This window comes from Camellia sinensis, chromosome 9 (genome assembly GCF_055761805.1).
Source record: "Camellia sinensis isolate YWXY chromosome 9, ASM5576180v1, whole genome shotgun sequence".
Taxonomy (NCBI): Eukaryota; Viridiplantae; Streptophyta; class Magnoliopsida; order Ericales; family Theaceae; genus Camellia; species Camellia sinensis.
The window spans coordinates 153816226-153834473 of NC_138969.1; the positions used below are offsets into that span (position 1 = coordinate 153816226).

The window sequence follows — 18248 nt, forward strand, 5'->3', positions numbered from 1 at the left end:
TACATTTGTTTGGTTGTTGCAGCAATTTCTTGCTAACTAGTAACTATATTGTTTTCAAAGAAAAGAGAGAGCGCCTTATCTATAATGTCCGTACATATGAAGGGTGGGTTTCTCTAGGCTGATCTTTTAGCATTCTGCTCCAGCTGTTGCTTCAATTTGTCATATCGACTCTTCTTTAATTGACTATATTTTCTCGTACAAGTCCCAATAGTGTAACAACGACTACAGGAATTCATGCCATACTGAAATATCAAGATCACCATAATCGCTGAACGAGATGAATGTAGAGAAAGCTGTTTCTAGTGACTTGTAGACCTAGGGCACTGCCCTGTCCAATTCACCAATTCTGCTGTCCAGAGTTTTGGAATGCCGTCAATTTATTTGCTTTTGGTTCAAGGCAATACATGCTGGGACTCAATATAGGTTACTGAAGACCCTTCCTTCAGATGTATACATATATGACAACATTAGATAAAGGTCCTTAATTTGATGCATGCCGGAAAGTATAATCCTCTAATGGTGTTGCTGTTGCTGTTGATGGTAAAATATATGTTCTTTGGGGTGTATTATGAAGTGTTAACTTACTTTGCAACATAACTACCCCAATGTCAGTATTCAATCTGCATCTGCAGCCATGGACATCCCTGCTGACACTTCCCTTTAGTTTATATCCTTAATTGAAATGAATATTCAAATTTATGATTGTTTTGGCTATATGGGAGTGTTGGTCGAATAGATATCTATTATTTCAATGTGACGACCCCTCAATGGGACTACATAATGACGCTTGTGTTAATACTTCGCCCTTCAACGAGAGGGATGGATTTTAGAAAGTAATACCATACAGACATAACATTTATACAGAATGATGTGGCTCAATTGACTTTGATCACCTCAAATTAGAAGGGTCATTATTTTGCTTTTCAACATTGCCACATCATTCTAGATGGAATTTTTGTGTATATAATTTGTTGTTTAACATTTTCCATTTTTGAATGGTACATGGCATGTGCATAGTAAGGGAATAAAAGATGAACATTACATCGATATGACTCCAGTGGCAACAGTGTTTGGATGGTATGTACTTAATTTTTTTTGTCTGCCCATATATGTAATTGTAAACCATATATCTAATTGTAAACCATGTGGTTGGTTTATTTGGGTAAGTGGAAGAATTTAATCAGGACTTGTGATTGACATGTTTCAGCTTGCGAAATAGCATGCTGATGAGTGCAAGAACAGGGAGGGTGAGGTATTAACTTCTTTAGTTAAATTAAACTGCCTGGGAGGCAACAAAAAGTATTAGGGGCTCCATTGTTAGTTGCTTCCCTGTTGTTGGAGGATACAGACCTTGTGAAAAGGAGCACTATATGCAGTAGGAGGTGCCTGGCTCTAACTGTCAGCATGGAGGCAAACGCATGTTGATATTCTTGTAGCTTGTGGATACAACAAACCTTCTAGAGGCTGTGTTCTTGCAGGTGCAGTGCTTGGTGCTGTATTGTCATATATCTTAAATTATCACAATATAGAAGATCCAAAGATTGATTGGAAAGAGCTTCAAGGGCTTTAAGAGCTTACAAGAGATTTCTGGTATCTCACTCTGTCCCTTTTATCTCTTTCTGTAAACTTTCTTTCTTTTATATATTATTCCTACACTCATTTTTGTTTTCATAATTTTCCACACTGCTGGTTGTTTCCATGGCTCATTTTATCTGCCCACTTGCCTTGCATAATTTAACTGTGTCAAAAGACGGTAGAATTTGTATTTTATATTTTCATTTCCTGTGATTTGTTTGTATTAGTGAGGTGAATTATGCTTAGGTGACTTATTTGCCTATGGTTATGAATAGGGAGGAAAGATGCTCCAAAAACAGTTTTCTTAATCCTATGATAGCATGACCAAAGCTAAAAAAGCTTTTTACGGTGCACCAGCTATGCCTGTTTATCAAAATAATTTTTGTCAAATGAGAATTAACTTAGTTCCAACTAATATTTAAACATCTAAAATAAAAGATTTTTTCAATCCTGGTATATCTTGAGAAATTTATACAGAACTTAATGGAGTTTGGAAAACTCACATTGTAGACAACAAAGTGAAATTTCAAAAACATATGGGAGTTTTGGCCAACAAATTAGCTGAGTAGACAACTAAGTTAAAAGATTTACAAAATCTTTGTTTCTATATCCTTAAACAAATGAATTGGAATGAAGATTTTAATTTTGAAAAAATAAACAATTTTCTTCAACTATCAGATCTTATATCAGATGAGTTTTCTGATCTAGTTTTTGAGCAAATAAAAAGAATTTGTCTTTTTGAAAAAGTAAGAACTTTGCTTCCAAAATAAAATTTTCTTTTAATATAAAATCAAGTTGAGGATCATCATGATAAGATTAGACAAATCTTAGAACGATCCTATGACAAATTAAATTTTAAAGATGGAATTCCAAAAATAACCATCATGACATGTGGTTTTTTGAAGACATAGATTGGGGAATAACTAATTAAGTTATTTTTCAAATTTTAGATCCAATTCAGTGGGTAGAGTATCCAATGATCATGAAAGCAATGCTTTCATGGAGAGTAAAAGGCTTCCGATGGAGTAAATATTTTACTTTTTGGATCTCCAGCATAATCTGTTGGCAAGAACCAGAATATTTTTTCCAATCATATCAAATTTGGTATCTTAAAGAAACAGAATATTTTGAATTTGAAGATGACTATTTGGATGATGATCGTCGGAGGGAGATGGTCACAGATGGTAGAATACTATTTGTAACTCATTTTCCTATAACATATCAAAGGTCTCCTACACAAATTAATGAGGCTCTTGACATATTATTAAATCTCAAAAAGAGAAATAATTTAGCCATGATCGCGGATGATGTAGAACAATATCGAAATGAGCAATACAACCAAGATCCTGATTCTCTTCCATCAGAGACTGATGAAGAATATCACAATCTCGTAAAAAGTATGGAAGCATAATGGACCCCACTATTACATGCAGTTGTTGTTCGAATAGGAAATTACATTCACATGTTAGAATAGGAAATTATATTATTCTGATTTGTTCTTTGATTGATGTAATGGACTGTTATGAGTTGGCCCTTAATTCATGCCTTATGACACTCCTTTAATTATGCTTTATTTCTAATATAAAAGGGGATGAGATCTCGTTCATTCCCTAACTCTTTCTTTTCTCTAAAACTATTATGGTCTCAGAGCCATAAACCTAAACCTATACACCACCCTACAGCCACCACACAGCCGCCACCAATCCACCTATCGAGTTTCATCAACTTCTCGTGAGAGTAGGGGTCCCAACAGCAGCAAAGGTGACCCAGGGTGAGTCGACAGTCACCAAAGGCCACCTAGGCCTAGTCGACTACTGCTAAAAACCCCCCAGGCCTGGTCGACAGTCACCGAAGGCCACCCAAGCCTAGTTGGCTGTTGCCGAAAGCCACCCAAGCCCTGCTGAAGGCACCTAGGTCCTGTCGAAGGCCTACCCAGGCCCTGCCGAAGCCACCTATGCTACTTGATTGCTGTCGGAAGCTCACCAGGGCTAGTCGGCACCTCTTCTAGTCATTCGATAGTGTCCCTGTCTGTTTCGGCTCCATCCATTGCTTTGCTGCCCTTCGCCGACTCTGGTTCTGGGTATGATCTGATTAGTTCATCTGTCTGTTTATCTGTTCTACCCAGTACCCAACTTTATGTCTCTGTTTGCTTGATGGGTCGCTTTTTCGTCATTTAATAGGGCCCTTTTTTACTTTGAAACTGAATATTATATTACGATCCCCTAGTGGTCAGTGCTACACATTGCTTGTTCATCCCATTCGATCTTTCCAATTTTTGTGATTAGTGTAGTATTCTTGGGTTAGGATTGTTAGAATAGGAAATAATTGGTTGTATTCTTATTCATTCCTTTTTTGATTACTCAGACTATGCCTGTAATTGTTCAATTATCAATATAAAAGGGAATGAAGTCTAACTCATTCCCCAATTCTTTTTTTCTTTAAAACTACATGGTATCAGAGCAACGGGCATAGCCCGCGTCGACCTTTTATCTAATAAATGCATCCCTTCCGGAAGTCGGGGTTTGTTGCACGTATTAGCTCTAGGATTACTATGGTTATCCGAGTAGCAAATATAAGCATAGTCTGAGTAATCAAAAAAGGAATGAATAAGAATACAATCAATTATTTCCTATTTTAATATTTCCTATTCTAACAATTTCCTATTCTAACAAGGATTGTAGAGTATATATAGTTGACTTGATCAGTGAATCCATCCCTATTTCTTAGCCACGAAAGGGGGAGAGTCCTATAATGACTACTACATTTGACACTCTGAATCCTAGCCTTAAAATCACCACCTCTCTATTTAGGGGTTGATTAGGAGGTGGGTTTGGAGCTAAAATAGCTACAAAGAACAAAATAGGCTTTTTATCCCTAATAAGACAAAACATCACATTCAATCCATAATCATTACATTCTTTCTCTAAAAAAAAATCAAAAAAACCAAAAACCCTTCCCAAACCAGGCTTTTTAGCCCCAGGCTAAAATAGCCAAAAAAGTCAAAAAGCCAACCCACTTCCCAAACCAAGCCTTAATGGTCAGAACTACTTAGAATGGTCACAGAGTCAGACCCTTTCTCTCAAGAGTAGGGGAAAGATGGGTTATGTCGATGGGAGAATACAAGCACCTAGCCTCACAGATTCTAGTTATGACCAGTGGGAAATTACAAATTCTCTGATCATGGGATGGCTGATACACTCTATAGTTCCTGAGATTGGTGAAGGATACTTGTCCATGGATACTGCACAGGATATTTGGGAGGCTATGGCTACTACTTATTCTCGCAAAGGGAATTTCTCCCAAGCATTCGAATTGCGTCGATCCATTGAAAGGTTAGTATAAGGTGAGATGACTATCCTCCAGTATTTTACCTTCCTTAGCATTGGTGGAAGCGTCTTGATCACCTTCAGGATTATAAGCCTGTCTCTCACTGATTCTGTTGGTTATCAAAACTTTGTGGAGCAAGAGCGGCTCTTCAAGTTCTTGAAAGGTCTGAATGTGGAGTATGATCCGTCCTTGGCATGGATGTGCTTCCTTCTCTCCAGGAAGCCTTACTTAGGTGCAGAATGAGAAGAGTTGCCGTTTTGCTATGCTTCCTTCTGCCATTACTGATCACTCTGCCTTGGTTTCTGCACCCCCTCGAGATGGAGAGCAAGTGATACGTGATTCTCGTCCTTCCTTTGAAAAGGATCATCTTTTTTGTGTCTACTGCTGTCAACCTTGTCACACCCAAGAGACTTGTTAGAAGCTGCATGGGACTCCTTCTGGTGGCCGAGGAGACCGTCCTAGTTCTCGTGGGGATAGATCTGGCCAGTCTAGAGGCCGAGGGGCCAATGCTCGGGCACATCTTTTAGACATGGTTGAGCCACCACCTTCATCTCCAGTTGTCTCATAGGCTGCTGATGTTTCGGGGTTATTTGTCTCGGATTTTGAGATTGCTCTTCGCCACTTGCTTGACCGTCGAGCCTCCACATGTGCCATAGGTGCACTTTCTTCTTTCTTTGTCAATTCAGGTAACTTGGCTTCCTCCGCATGTGCATTGCTATCTCATACCACTGTGCCATGGATTATTAATTCTGGTGCTTCTGACCATATGTCTGGTTTCTCTTATTTATTCTTAGAGTATAACCCCTCTTCAGGTCAAGAAAAAGTGCGTATTGTTGATGGTTACTATGTCATTTGTATCAGGGAAAGATTTAATTCATGTCACCTCTTCCTTTCCTTTATTCTCTGTCCCCCATGTTCCCAATTTTAGTGTTAATATTATATCGTTGAGCTGTATTACTCGTGATCTGAATTGTAGTGTGACGTTTTTTCTTGATCGTTATCTTTTCCAGGACCTTATCACGAGGAAGGAGATTGGCAGTCGTACAGAGGAACATGGTCTCTACATTCTAGATCAGACAGATAAGTTGACTCACTCATCTATTCAGTTACCATCCACCAAGGAGACCTTTGGCTGTGGCACCACCGTTTAGGACATCCCTCTTTTTTACTATTTAAGCATTTATTTCCTTTTGTCTTTGAGAAAAATAATGTGTTTGATTTTCAATGTGAGTCTTGTCAACTTGAGAAACAACACCAAGCTTCTTTTGCTCCTTCTATTAATAAAAGTTCAGTTCCATTTACTTTAGTTCATTCTGAAGTCTGGGTTCCTCGCGTTTTGTGTCTTTAAAAGGTCAAAAATAGTTTGTCACTTTCATAGATGATTGTTCTAGGGCCATTTGGGTCTATTTGATGAAAGATAAAAGTGAAGTGTTTTCTGTGTTTCAAAACTTTCATAAAATGATTTGCACTCAGTTTGGGGCGGTTGTCAAAATTTTGTGTTCTGATAATGGGGGGAATATATTGACTCTGGTCTTGCCAGCTATTTCGCTACTCATGACATTATTCATCACACTTCCTGCACTAATACCCCTTAACAAAATGGTGTTGCCGAATGGAAAAATCATCATCTCCTTGATGTAACTCGTTGTCTATCCTTTGAAATGTGTGTTCCTAGATCCAATAGAGGGGAAGCGGTTCTCACTGCCACTTATTTGATTAATTATCTTCCTACCCGAGTCCTTCACAAACAAATACCTCTTCAAGTTCTGTCTGGGTCCACCTTTTTTACCTTCGGCTGTGTTTGTTTTGACCATAATCATTCCGCCACTCGTGCTAAATTGGATGCGCGGTCTTTTAAGTGCGTTTTCTTGGGTTACTCTGCCACACAAAAGGGTTATAAGTGTTGTTATCCTCCCACTCGCAAATGGTTTCTCTTCATGGATGTCACATGTTTTGAGTCTCTGTCTTACTTTCTACCCTCTCTAGTGTCCCCGTCATCTCTTCCGGGGGAGCCTTGGTGTGAAGCGATTCCTGTTCCACTTCGACCAGTGGTTGTATAGGTAGAGGATGATGAGCCAACAGTTGTTGACGTAGGCAAAGTTTATGTCAGGGTAAGGCTAGACAGCAAGTCACCTGGATGTAAGAGACTACTTTCCCTTCTCTACTGCCAACTATTTCTCCTGATGAGTGTCCAGAGTCATCCCCCTCTCCTGAGAGTCCAGGTAATTCTAATCTTATTGTTTCTATTCCTGAGTTTTCAGATCTTGATGTTCCCATTACTAATAGGAAGGGGGTTAGATAATTTACTCAGCATCCTATTACTAATCATGTCTCTTATTCTAATTTGTCTCCCTCATATAAAACCTTTCCATCTAAAATTTCTTCTGTGAGTCTGCCTAACAATTTTCAGGATACTCTCTATTCTTGAATGAAAACATGCCATGATGGAAGGGATGAGAGCTCTCAGAAAGAATGACACTTGGGAGTTAGTGGAGTTACCTAGAGGCAAACATTCAGTTGAGTGTAAGTGGGTGTACAATGTCAAACACAATACAGATGGCAGATGGTTCCATTGAATGGTACAAGGCAAGACTAGTTGCTAAGGGCTTCACTCAGACTTATGGAGTAGATTACCAAGAGACATTTGCCCCGGTTGCTAAGATGAACTCTGTGAGAATACTACTCTCTCTTGCAGCAAATTTGGATTGGCCACTTCATTAGTTTGATGTGAAGAATGCCTTCCTTCATGGAGACCTAGAAGAAGAGGTCTATATAGATATTCTCCCTGGTTTTGAGGAAGCTAAGTCCAAAGGTAAAGTGTGCAAGCTCCGGAAGGCACTTTATGGGCTAAAGCAATTGCCTAAGGTGTGGTTTGAATGGTTTGCTCAAGCTATGCTGAGATATGGGTTTAAGCAAAGTTAAGCTGATCACACCTTATTTATGAAACACTCCTCATATGGTAAGACCATAGCTCTGATTGTTTGGGGATGATGTTGAGGAGATCCCTTGGTTGAAGGAATACTTGGCCAAGGAGTTCGAAACCAAAGACTTGGGTTATTTGAAGTATTTCTTGGGCATTGAAGTAGCTTGGTCCAAGGATGGTATCTTCATATGCTAGAGGAAGTTTGTCCTTGACTTGCTAAAGGAAACTGGGATGCTTGGAGGTAGACCATGTGATACACCTCTAGAACCGTGCCTGAAACTAAGTGAGGATCAAGGGGGCGAGCCAGTGGACAGGTGGAGATATCAGAGGCTAGTAGGTAAGCTCATATACTTATCCCACTCACTCACGTTCAGACATTGCTATTGGAGTGAGCATGGTCAACTAGTTTATGCATGCCCCTAGAACTTCTCACTTAGAGGCGGTTATGAGAATCCTGAGGCACTTGAAGTCCTCTCCTGGAAAAGGTCTCTATTTCTCGAAACATGGACATCTCAGTGTGGAAGCATTTACTAATGCGGATTGGGCTGGATCAGTCACTAACAAATGATCAACTTTAGGATATTGCACATTTGTTGGAGGCAACTTAGTCACATGGCGAAGTAAGAAACAAAATGTGGTTGTTAGATCTAGTGTTGAGGCAGAATTCAGAGGAATGACTCAGGGTGTATGTGAGTTGCTATGGATTAGGCTATTGTTGGAAGACTTGGGGATCTATCAGACCGATTCTATGAGATTGTACTGTGACAACAAGGGGCGATCAACATGGCTCATAATCCGGTTCAACATAGCAGAACCAAACATGTAGAGATTGATAGGCACTTCATCAAGGAAAAGCACCATATGTACTCCATCTGTGAAAACTGGGGACCAACTAGCAGATATTCTCACCAAAGGAATAGGGAACAAATCATTTCATGACATTCTCAACAAGCTGGGCATGCGAGATATCTTCGCACCAGCTTGAGGGGGAGTGTTAGAATAGGAAATTATATTATTTTGATTAGTTCGTTGATTGATGTAATGGGCTGTTATGAGTTGGCCCTTAATTCATGCCTTATGGCACTCTTGTAATTATGCTTTATTTCTAATATAAAAGGGGATGAGGTCTCACTCATTCCCTAACTCTTTCTCTTCTCTAAAACTATCAGTTGTCTCATGATCGACTCCAATCTTATCCAGGACACGTGGAGCAACCTGCACTATTAGGCAGAAAGTGGTCAGACAAATCCCTTCAGCCGATGCTACACGACAAATAAGATCAACCAAATCTTATCTATAGCAGTCTATCTCTTTGAACAATGGGGAGGGTAGACAGTGTATATATTTGTAGTTTGTCAGAAGAAGTGTATTTAATTCTAGCTTTGTTTAAGACTTTTGACAAGTTTTGGTATTTATTTTTGTAGAAAATTTGTGTAAGCCTAGTGCGAACCATAAGATTTTATAAGAAAAGTAACTCGTTACGCTCAAGAGAACCAAGCAACTCAAAAGTAAAATATTAATGATTTTTTATAAAAGCTGATGTAAGAAATGAGTAATATGAAGCTCTTCTCTATATCAAATATTTGTTTATTGAACTACATGAAGAATAAAATTTCAAGTTTGCTGTTTTACATAACACAAAGTGGAAACTCAAGGTGTATAAAAAATCAATTTTCTTATCTTTCTCTTGAAGAAGAGAGAGAAGTGTTGCACCTCGACTCTTTCAAAGTTGAATTACCCACTTGGTAATGTGTTGGGACATGATGTGACAAGTGCTTGTTTCAAGAGTTTACATATGAAGGTGAGTATTGCCTTGCAACTACCAATTGGTGGTTCATGAATTGCCAAATGATTGCTGAGCTGCAGAGGTTAATGTTAGATATTTTTGAACAAATTATTACAAAAAACAGAAACTCAAAGAATAGCACTCAAATTATGCAAACAATTTGAGGTTAAAACTTAAATTCTAGGTTAAGTTCTCTCTCTCTCTCTGTCTCTCTCTCTCTCTCTCTCGATATTGCGCTTAGACATGAACTAGAGTAAAAAATGTCGTAGACGTATTCAGATTTCATTTTAGAGACTCTAAACCTGTAACCTGAAGAGCCAGCCCACATAGACTAAATCTACTTTTTTTCATGAGCAACAATATTTTTAAATATAAAAAAAAAAGGGTTACACAGAGGTCGAGGACGACAACGAGTCCACCAAACAAGTGACTGAGCCCTCTACTTGGCACCACTTCAGGAATGATGAAAAGGCTATGGGATAGGGGGTCACCTTGCCCGAGAGCCCTAGAGTTCTTGTAGCAACTACATAGATTTATGGAATTGGTTGCTATTTCTGAATCTCAAAAGAGAGAAAATTCTGGGAACAACTATCCCACATTGGAGGTATGGAAACACCCGTTTATTAAGCATATAGAGAAGAAAAATGAAAAATAAAAATAAAATCACGTACAACCCTTCAATACCTAGAGATCAAAAACTTGAATGGAGAAGATACTAAAGCCCCAAGGAAGATAGAAAACAAATCTTGTCCCATAAAACTTAAATTGTAAATTTTTTCATCAAAACTCTTGCTGTCCAACCAAATTAGTAGAAAATTCAATTCCAAAGTACTCAAGCCTTCTTATCAGATTCAAATCCCCTATAATCAAATCATAAACATTTGAATAGACTAAGCTGGAGCCACCCAATCCATCTCCACCACCTGAAACAATTTGTTCCATAAAACCGCAGTAATAGGTCAATGTAAAAATAGAGGATCAATAGTTTTCTTATTCCCGTTGTACTTACAAACTTAAAACATCATTGTGGCAGCAAAAGACAATTGGGCATTCCCTTATGAACTGTGTGTCATCGGTGTTGAGTTTCTTGTGAACCGTAGTCTATGCAAAAATTTAACTTCATGAGGCACAATAGCATTCCAAATCATTTTATGAGGACCAAAAGAAGGTACACTTGGGATATCAATAATTTCATCAAAGAAAGATTTGCAAGAAAATAATCCCGAGGACTCAAGAGTCCACTTCCTTTTATCAATAGATCCAGGACTGAAGGAAATATCATCAAGAATCGATTGTAAGCCAACTCATTAGTCTCATGATCATTAAGAATCCCAAAAAAAATTAAAGTTCCAAGAACTTAGAACCACATATGAGGAGGTCATAGATGCAATGGAAACATTATGAGAACAAGAAAGACGGTAACTGAGGGAACATAATACAAAAAGAGACCTCACCCTTCTGCATTCTCACAAAACTGAATACTCACCCTATTACCCACAAAAAAACAAGCAAAAAAGAGCCTGATAAATGGTTTTCAATAAAGGTCAAGAATTTTTGCAGTCAAGCATATGAGAATCCTAACCATTGGCCTAAATCCCGTACTTACTGATAATAACAGTAAATCTAACAGAAAGTAGAACAGAAATGAATTGTCTTAAAGCGATTAGGCCTTTTGTTTTCAAACACAAGCAATACTTAATGCATATGATTAAAGACCAGCAATCTGTAGCTGAAGTATTCAAGGATTGACAGAAGATAGAGAGCATACATAATTAAAGATTAACAATTCTAGGTAAAGAAATCCAAGGATTGACGGAAGAGAGAGAGCATGCTGCGATATTGCAAAGGTACTCTTGATCTGATCGGAACATGCCTGTAAGAGGCCTTTCCTGAGAGAGTTATATGTCTGAAGACTTCATTAGTCTGCCAACAATTTATTTGTGATTCTTATTCCGTTTTCAGCTTGATCCTTCTCCATGAGTGTCATGTGAGCTTTTGCGGCGACGCTCATTATGTCCAATCAAACGCCTGCGACAACTCCTTTTGGTTTCATCAAACTCTGATAGCTCATGGAACCTGCAGAAGACCATTGAAAAAAAAGACTTGAGGTAATGAACTACTGGGAGATGGGTTTTCTTTCTATTCTCTATTGTATTTTTCTTTCATTATGCTTAGCTTCTATTTGAACTATCGTTATTTGAAATACTCTGGAACTTAATGCACTTTGTTTTTTTTTGCTGGTGGGGGAAGGGTAACAGAAATACACTTAGTTAATCTCATAAGAACCAGAAAAATAGAGTAATGCTATACATAATCCCTTTTTCCCCCTATTTTCTCACTCCTAGACACAAGGCAATGGGACCCACATTGATCAATACACATGGGGTTCACTCACTTGTGTTTTGGTGTGTGAAAATAGGAGAAGAAATAGGGTTATATAAGTTAAACTTTCAATTTTCAGAAAAAACTATAACGAAAAAAAAAGCTATAAAAACAGAAGTGAAACCTTTCATCTTTACAGTAAGATGGAACCATGAAAACACTTGCTGTTTGAGTCTGGCTAGACTAATCCTTGTACTAACGAAGAAATTATCTTTAGTTCTTAACAATCGCCAGAAATCCACCACTAGGATGTAAAATTTTTAGGACTCCACAATGATATGATGGTTATGGAATCGATTTGATATCATCCCTACAGTGTGTTTGGATGTCTATTGAAATTTAGCTTTTTAATATCAATTGAAGTGTGTCTCTTGTGACAGAGTTGGTAATTTAAAAAAAGTCACAACCATAATTTTGAACTCGCAAAATGCTGAAACCTCATATTCTTTTTGTAACTAAGTACAACCTTTGACCTGCAACTTATGCTCAATAAATTCAAATACAATTACACAAAGCTGAAATCAACTTAAAGGTTACCTTAAACATAATTCAAAAGATTCCATTTCCATGAGATGCCTGACCAAGGGCCTCATTATGTGTACATGGACAATATTACGGTATTTGACAATGTTTTGTAAATTTGTTGCTAGCAGATTAGATTTTTGAGAGATCAATTTGAACAAGAGCAACATGCTGGAGTAGATGTTGGTCATAGTTCCTTGCACATATTGTGCATTAAGATGAATTATTGATAAATTTTCAAAAGTAATTTTATTTCTCTGAAGTACACGTGCATCATGATTGCTTACTTTTACATGGGTTAGTTTTTCTACATTTCATTGAAAAGAATACCATATGTCAATTTGTTGAAGGATTAATTGCTAATTTTAATTATCATTCATCTGTATGTCACAATTAGTTTCAACTGAAAAAAAAAATCTTATTTACCGCCACTAGACCCCAAAAATTTTATTCAAAATGTCAGAGTGATCGAAAGAGATACACAAACTAGAAATATTTTAGGGTTTCCTAACCTGCTACATTGCTGACAGAACCGCTGTCGGAGTCCAGCAACAACAGCAACTGCAAGCTTAGCATGAAATTCACAGACCTTGTGTCGGCGGTGGTACGGCCTGGCATAAGTCATATCAGTGGTACAATTGTTCACCTGACAAGAAGGCAGCGTTGATCCTCCTCTGCTAGATCCTTTTTTGTTGTATTCTTTCTTCTTCTTGTCATCCTCTCCAGACCCTAACCCAACATCATCTTCATCTTCATCTTCCTCCTCTTCCTCTTCTTCTTCCACCACTTCTCCCTTCATCTTATCCTTCACACTCTTCTCTCCTCCAGCTTTGCCTGTTTCCATCTTAGAGAAGCAGAAGGAAAGTGAGGAGAGAATAGTAGTTCTAGAATAAGAAGATAATTAGGCGAGTGATCCTCTCTCCCCAAATCCCTGTTCCCCTATCCCTAATGCACTCCCAGCCACAAGATGCGATGAAAATCTTGAAACACGGGAATGCTGATGCTCGATGTGCAATTGGGAGTGCATCGGAGATGAATAGGGATTTTGGGATAGAGGATCTGGTGCCGAATAATGATAATGATATGTTGATGAAGAAAGTGAAGCTTTGAGAGAATGGTGAAAAAGAGAATAAGAGTTTGTGAGGACCACAGTCTCCATTCTTTTTTCCTTCAACGTTAAAAGGAAATAATGAAGGTAAGAAGATGAGTTAAAGATGGCTCAAATATTCTCGTTCAATAGGTATATGGCACAATTCATAGTGACTTGTCTTGCTTTTTTTTTTTTTTCACTTTTAACTTTTTAAATAATTGTGTGACATTATATAAGACAGCTAACATGCACAAGCCACACTATAAATAGGTATTTTATGACTTAGTTTTCACCAAGTATATCATCCCATTTTAGTCTTCTTGAGAGAGCTTCTCTTAACATACAAAAGTGATTCATTAGAGATTGGGCCTTCAACTACCAATTTTTCTCACTATGCATAGTAGAGCATCTCTCTCTCTCTCTCTCTATATATATATATAATATTTATGGTTGGTAGTCCTTTTCTTGAGAGGGACAATTCTTGTATTTTTAGGTGTATGATTAAAAAGTAAAAGGAGAAAACCAGGCTGGTCCAATGGCTAAATAAACTTGGCCAATCATTGTTTGCCGCATCGTGTACCTGTGTCTACTGTCATATGTCTGCTTATTATTTTTCCACTTTCCCATTTGTTTTCACACTGCCATTTAATTTGCACCAAAGTGGTTACCTTGCTTTGCTTTCACATAGTACTATATTCAGCATCACATTTTGGTCCCCTTTTGTACGTGGACAGCTCTCTCTCTAATGTCCATATAATTAAGCTGGAAGCTTTTGTTATATAAGTTCAGATATAAAACAGGAAGAAAAAAAAAAATTTCTTTCTTAGATAAACATTTATTGGGTCATGTAAAAAATTTGGATGTTGTGACTTGTGGTTGATTATGCGAAGCTTTGTGATTCTCTTTAGATATGCTATTTTAGTTATTTGGCTTGGTGGTGACAGTAGGCGCCGCTGGTTAGTTTTGTGAGCTTGGCTAAATAAGGTTATATGCACTGTGGGACTATATAAAAAAAGCTATTCGAGCTTGAGTTCATGGCCGGCTCAACTAAATCTTGTTTGAGACTGACTTGAAAGCTAAACAAGCTAAACTAGAATGCATTTTAAAACTCGTTAAGTTTTTGTAAGAGGCAGTCAAAACGCATAAAATTAGTGGGCTTAGAGATATCACCATTGAATGGGCCGGATTGCTCTAATCTCGAAAGAGTTTGGATTCATGAACCTAGAGATTGTTCTTTGAGAGAACTAATCTCCATTCTTCATTATCCATCTTGAGAGTGAAAGTAGGAGATTCATGAGCGAGCCTTGTCATTATTCTCTATCTAACTACCTTGCCTTCTTCTAAGTTGTAAAGGCAACACTTGCATCGGTCAAGTTGCTGAGGCACTTTGCCTCAGCGCCGCCATTCCTAGTATTGTCGATGCCGCCACTTGAAGTTGTTGAGGTAAAGAGAAAATCGGAGCAACTAAGTTGCAGAGATAACACTTGCAACGACTAAGTTGCAGAGGTACTTTGTCAGCGCCACTATCTTTAGTATTGTCGGTGCTGCCATTTGAACTTGCCACGAGAAATAGCCATTGCAGCAACTACAGCCGCCGCAACTAACTTGTGGAGGGAATACTCCGCCAGGTGATAGCAGCCTTTGGGAGAAGTTTTTCCTCCACAAGTAGAGGCTAATGCTTGGCGTTGATAGCAGGCCGCAAGGCATTAGGATTGATAGCAGGCCCCCAAAGTCATTTTTAGCAAGCCCCAAGGCTTACTGATTGGAACTAATAGCAGGCCCAGAAAAACTAATATACCGTGGCAACCCCACAAAGATGGGAGCAAGGCAGCCCGAGCGCAAGGAACTTCCTTTCCATTTACCTAGGTCATGGACCTGCCTTGGTTGCACAGGCAGGACCAAGAAGGCCTCCTTGGGCTTGGTACTAAGGCACATCATGCCTGATAGCAGGCTTGGTTGTGACCTTCGCCCTGAGAAATTAGGGAGTTTGTGGTTAGGTGGCTAAGGGTGGAGGTTTCGTCGAGGTGAACACGGAACATGGCTGACAGCAGGCTATAAAGTCCTGAGAATGCATGTCTTGGCTAAACTGAACTGAGAAGGCAAGTGCAGCGGCAAACATTACTGTCGCAAGTGCACTTGTTGAGATTCAAGCTGAGGAGCCAAGTTGCAGCGGTAAACACTCCCGCCGCAAGTGTACTTGTAGAGGTATCTGTGCCAAACAGATAGTACACAGTACATGCAAAGGGACACGTGGAACTTTCAGCCTGGTGGCCTAAGGCAGAATATTTCCATGTGATTATTATGGACACATGTCCTTACTTTATTTGACCACTTGGTATTCTTTGGTACCAAGAAAAAGCCTATAAATAAGACCCATTTCCTAAGGTCCAAGGAGAGGATTTTTGGGAACCTTGGGGAGATGTTGCCCATTTTGTGAACTTCTATTCTCTTCTCCTTGAGCCACTTGCTCCACCTTCACCTAGCTGTTCATTCTCTAACTTCCCTAGAGTTTTGTTTACTCATTCTCTAGTCATTCCATCTTTGTTGGACCATTAATATAGTTTTGCCTCTCTAATCACTTTCCTAATCATCGTTTACCTTGAACCTCCCTACAATTTTATATAGTGTGTACTATATGTTGTATTAAATTCAATATGACCTGGTTGACAGCTTAGGAGAGTGTGATCGCTGTCACTCTACCTTTATCATTTCTGTTGTGTTTGTTCATTCTCAGAATATCATAATGTTATAGAATATTACCAATATTACAAAAGTGGAAGATTCTCAACAATCTCACTGTTTAATTAATTTCCATCACATAGAATTGTATTTACCCATATTTGAACTGTAGTGTGGCACTTCTCTCTCTCTCTCTCTAAAATATACAGAAACTGTTCCCCAACACTAAAGGTCCCACAGGACATAGTGCACTAGAAAATTCCATAAGCTACGGTTTGTCCCTCTGGCTGTGAAAGGAATAAAGCGAAGATTCTTTTAAACATGTATGATAGTACCTAAACTGTTGACTTCTTACAGGGTCTAAACTCAGCTTGGACTCAGTTGCATGCCTTATTTTTCATGTATCCTAATCTCCTTTTAATTCAATGCTTTGAACTTTCTGTCTTTCAGATTTGTTTTCAATTCACTTATCCATCAGGTTCTTGGTTGACTTCAATTATCTGATGGTTCCATTAATTTAATCTGAATGATTTGTGGACATCCAAGGACCATAATTATTGATGATGGACCATCATGCCTCCTCTTCCTTGTGTTGCTGCCATTTACAAAGTTCTCTCTCTTCTTTTTTTTTTTTGTTGAACAGTGTAGGAGAGGGTTCAAGAAAGGAGTTGAAAAATTCGAAGATCTTCGAAGATCCTTGAAGAATAACTTCGAATTCTCTAGAATATAATGAGAGGCTTAGATTCTTTAATAATCTCAACTTAGGAACACAACAACAAAGGAGATGATGGAGATAAGAGATTGGGTGAAGAAGAAGGCAAAATGGCTAGAGAATAGAATAATGGCAAGGCTCTCCCATTGATCTCCCACTTTCACTCTCAAGGTTGATAATGGAGAAGGGAAATTAGTTCTTTCCCAAGAGTTAAAAATCTCCAAAATCCCTCCCTTGTAAAGCTATGGGTGGGTGCTATTTATAGGCACCTCATGATGTAGGATGGAGCCCATGTGCAAGGCACATGGGGGATATTCTCTCTAACCACCTTGTCCGAGGAGGTGACCTCTCCGAGGAGGTGACTTCTTCGAGGATGAGAAAACCTCGAAGAGGAGATCACTCCCTCGGCGAACCCTTCTTCTTAGCCACACCTAACCAATGATCCCCAATCATCCCAGAGGGTCAGGGGTAGTCCCAGAGGACGTCCTGCCGCAAAATATTGCCGAGTCTCATGGACCCCCCGGGGTCGTGCCACCTCGACCCGGGTATAGGCTAGTTTAACCGAAGAGTGAATTTATCTCCACTCACCGTCCTCGGGATCGGGTCCTTTGTTCGAACTCCATTACGGCCATGGTTCTGGTGCGTAGATCCCGGAAAGCTCCGAGCCAGCAAGTGTTCTGGGACTCATTAACGGAGCGACTTCTAGATTGCGTCTGAATCCGTTCGAAGCCAAGTACTTCGGATCTCTAGATTCGTGGGTCCGAATCCTTTCGAGTCCGAGTGCCTCGGATCTCTAGGCTTGCTTAATACCCTTTCGAGTCCGGGCCTGAGTAAGTCTCTAGGTTCGTGGACCCGAACCCTTTCGAGGCTTACAGCGATTCAATCCGTTTGATGGCGATAAATCTGGGCCCACCGATTCTTGGACTTGCGATAAATTCGGGCCCACTAATCTTGGGCTATTGGGCCTAAATAATTTAGTGGGCTCAAATTAGCCCCTCTTACATTTGCCCCTTGCGTGTATGAGAAATTTTAAATTTCTCAGACATGCATACTGTCATTTCTTCGACCCTGTTTCGCATCACGTTTCCCAAAAAAAAAAAAAAAAAAAAATGTTTTGTCACGACAGAGCGTATGGATAAAGTTGATGACGCACTTCAATTTACAGAAAAAATTGACAAGCAAAAAATTTAATTTTTTGTACTTTCTTTTTTTTTTTTTTTTTTTTTTTTTTTTTTTTTTTTTTTTACATTCA

General features: G+C 38.9%; 1 protein-coding gene and 1 long non-coding RNA gene across 2 annotated transcripts; one reads left to right on the top strand and one right to left on the bottom strand.

Annotated features, from left to right (window-relative positions):
* Positions 1–22: 22 nt before the first annotated feature.
* LOC145798809 (uncharacterized) lies at positions 23–9420 on the top strand. The gene is made up of 3 exons (XR_014340456.1): positions 23–1077; positions 1208–1590; positions 9026–9420. It is a non-coding gene; the product is annotated as an uncharacterized LOC145798809 (long non-coding RNA).
* A 1861-nt stretch (positions 9421–11281) lies between these two features.
* Positions 11282–14025, bottom strand: LOC114277146 (squamosa promoter-binding protein 1). Its single transcript, XM_028219003.2, has 2 exons — positions 13028–14025; positions 11282–11687 (listed from the first exon to the last, which is right to left on the bottom strand). Exons 1-2 carry the CDS (start codon positions 13357–13359, stop codon positions 11570–11572), a joined length of 450 nt encoding a protein of 149 aa, XP_028074804.2. The 5' UTR covers positions 13360–14025; the 3' UTR covers positions 11282–11569.
* Positions 14026–18248: the final 4223 nt, after the last annotated feature.

Bases quoted from the DNA above. Each gene is read 5' to 3' on its own strand.
- LOC114277146 (XM_028219003.2), bottom strand. From the start codon at position 13,359: ATGGAAACAGGCAAAGCTGGAGGAGAGAAGAGTGTGAAGGATAAGATG. The intron at 11,688-13,027 runs GTTAGGAAACCC...GGTCTTCTGCAG, and splicing joins TTCTGTCAGCAATGTAGCAG to GTTCCATGAGCTATCAGAGT.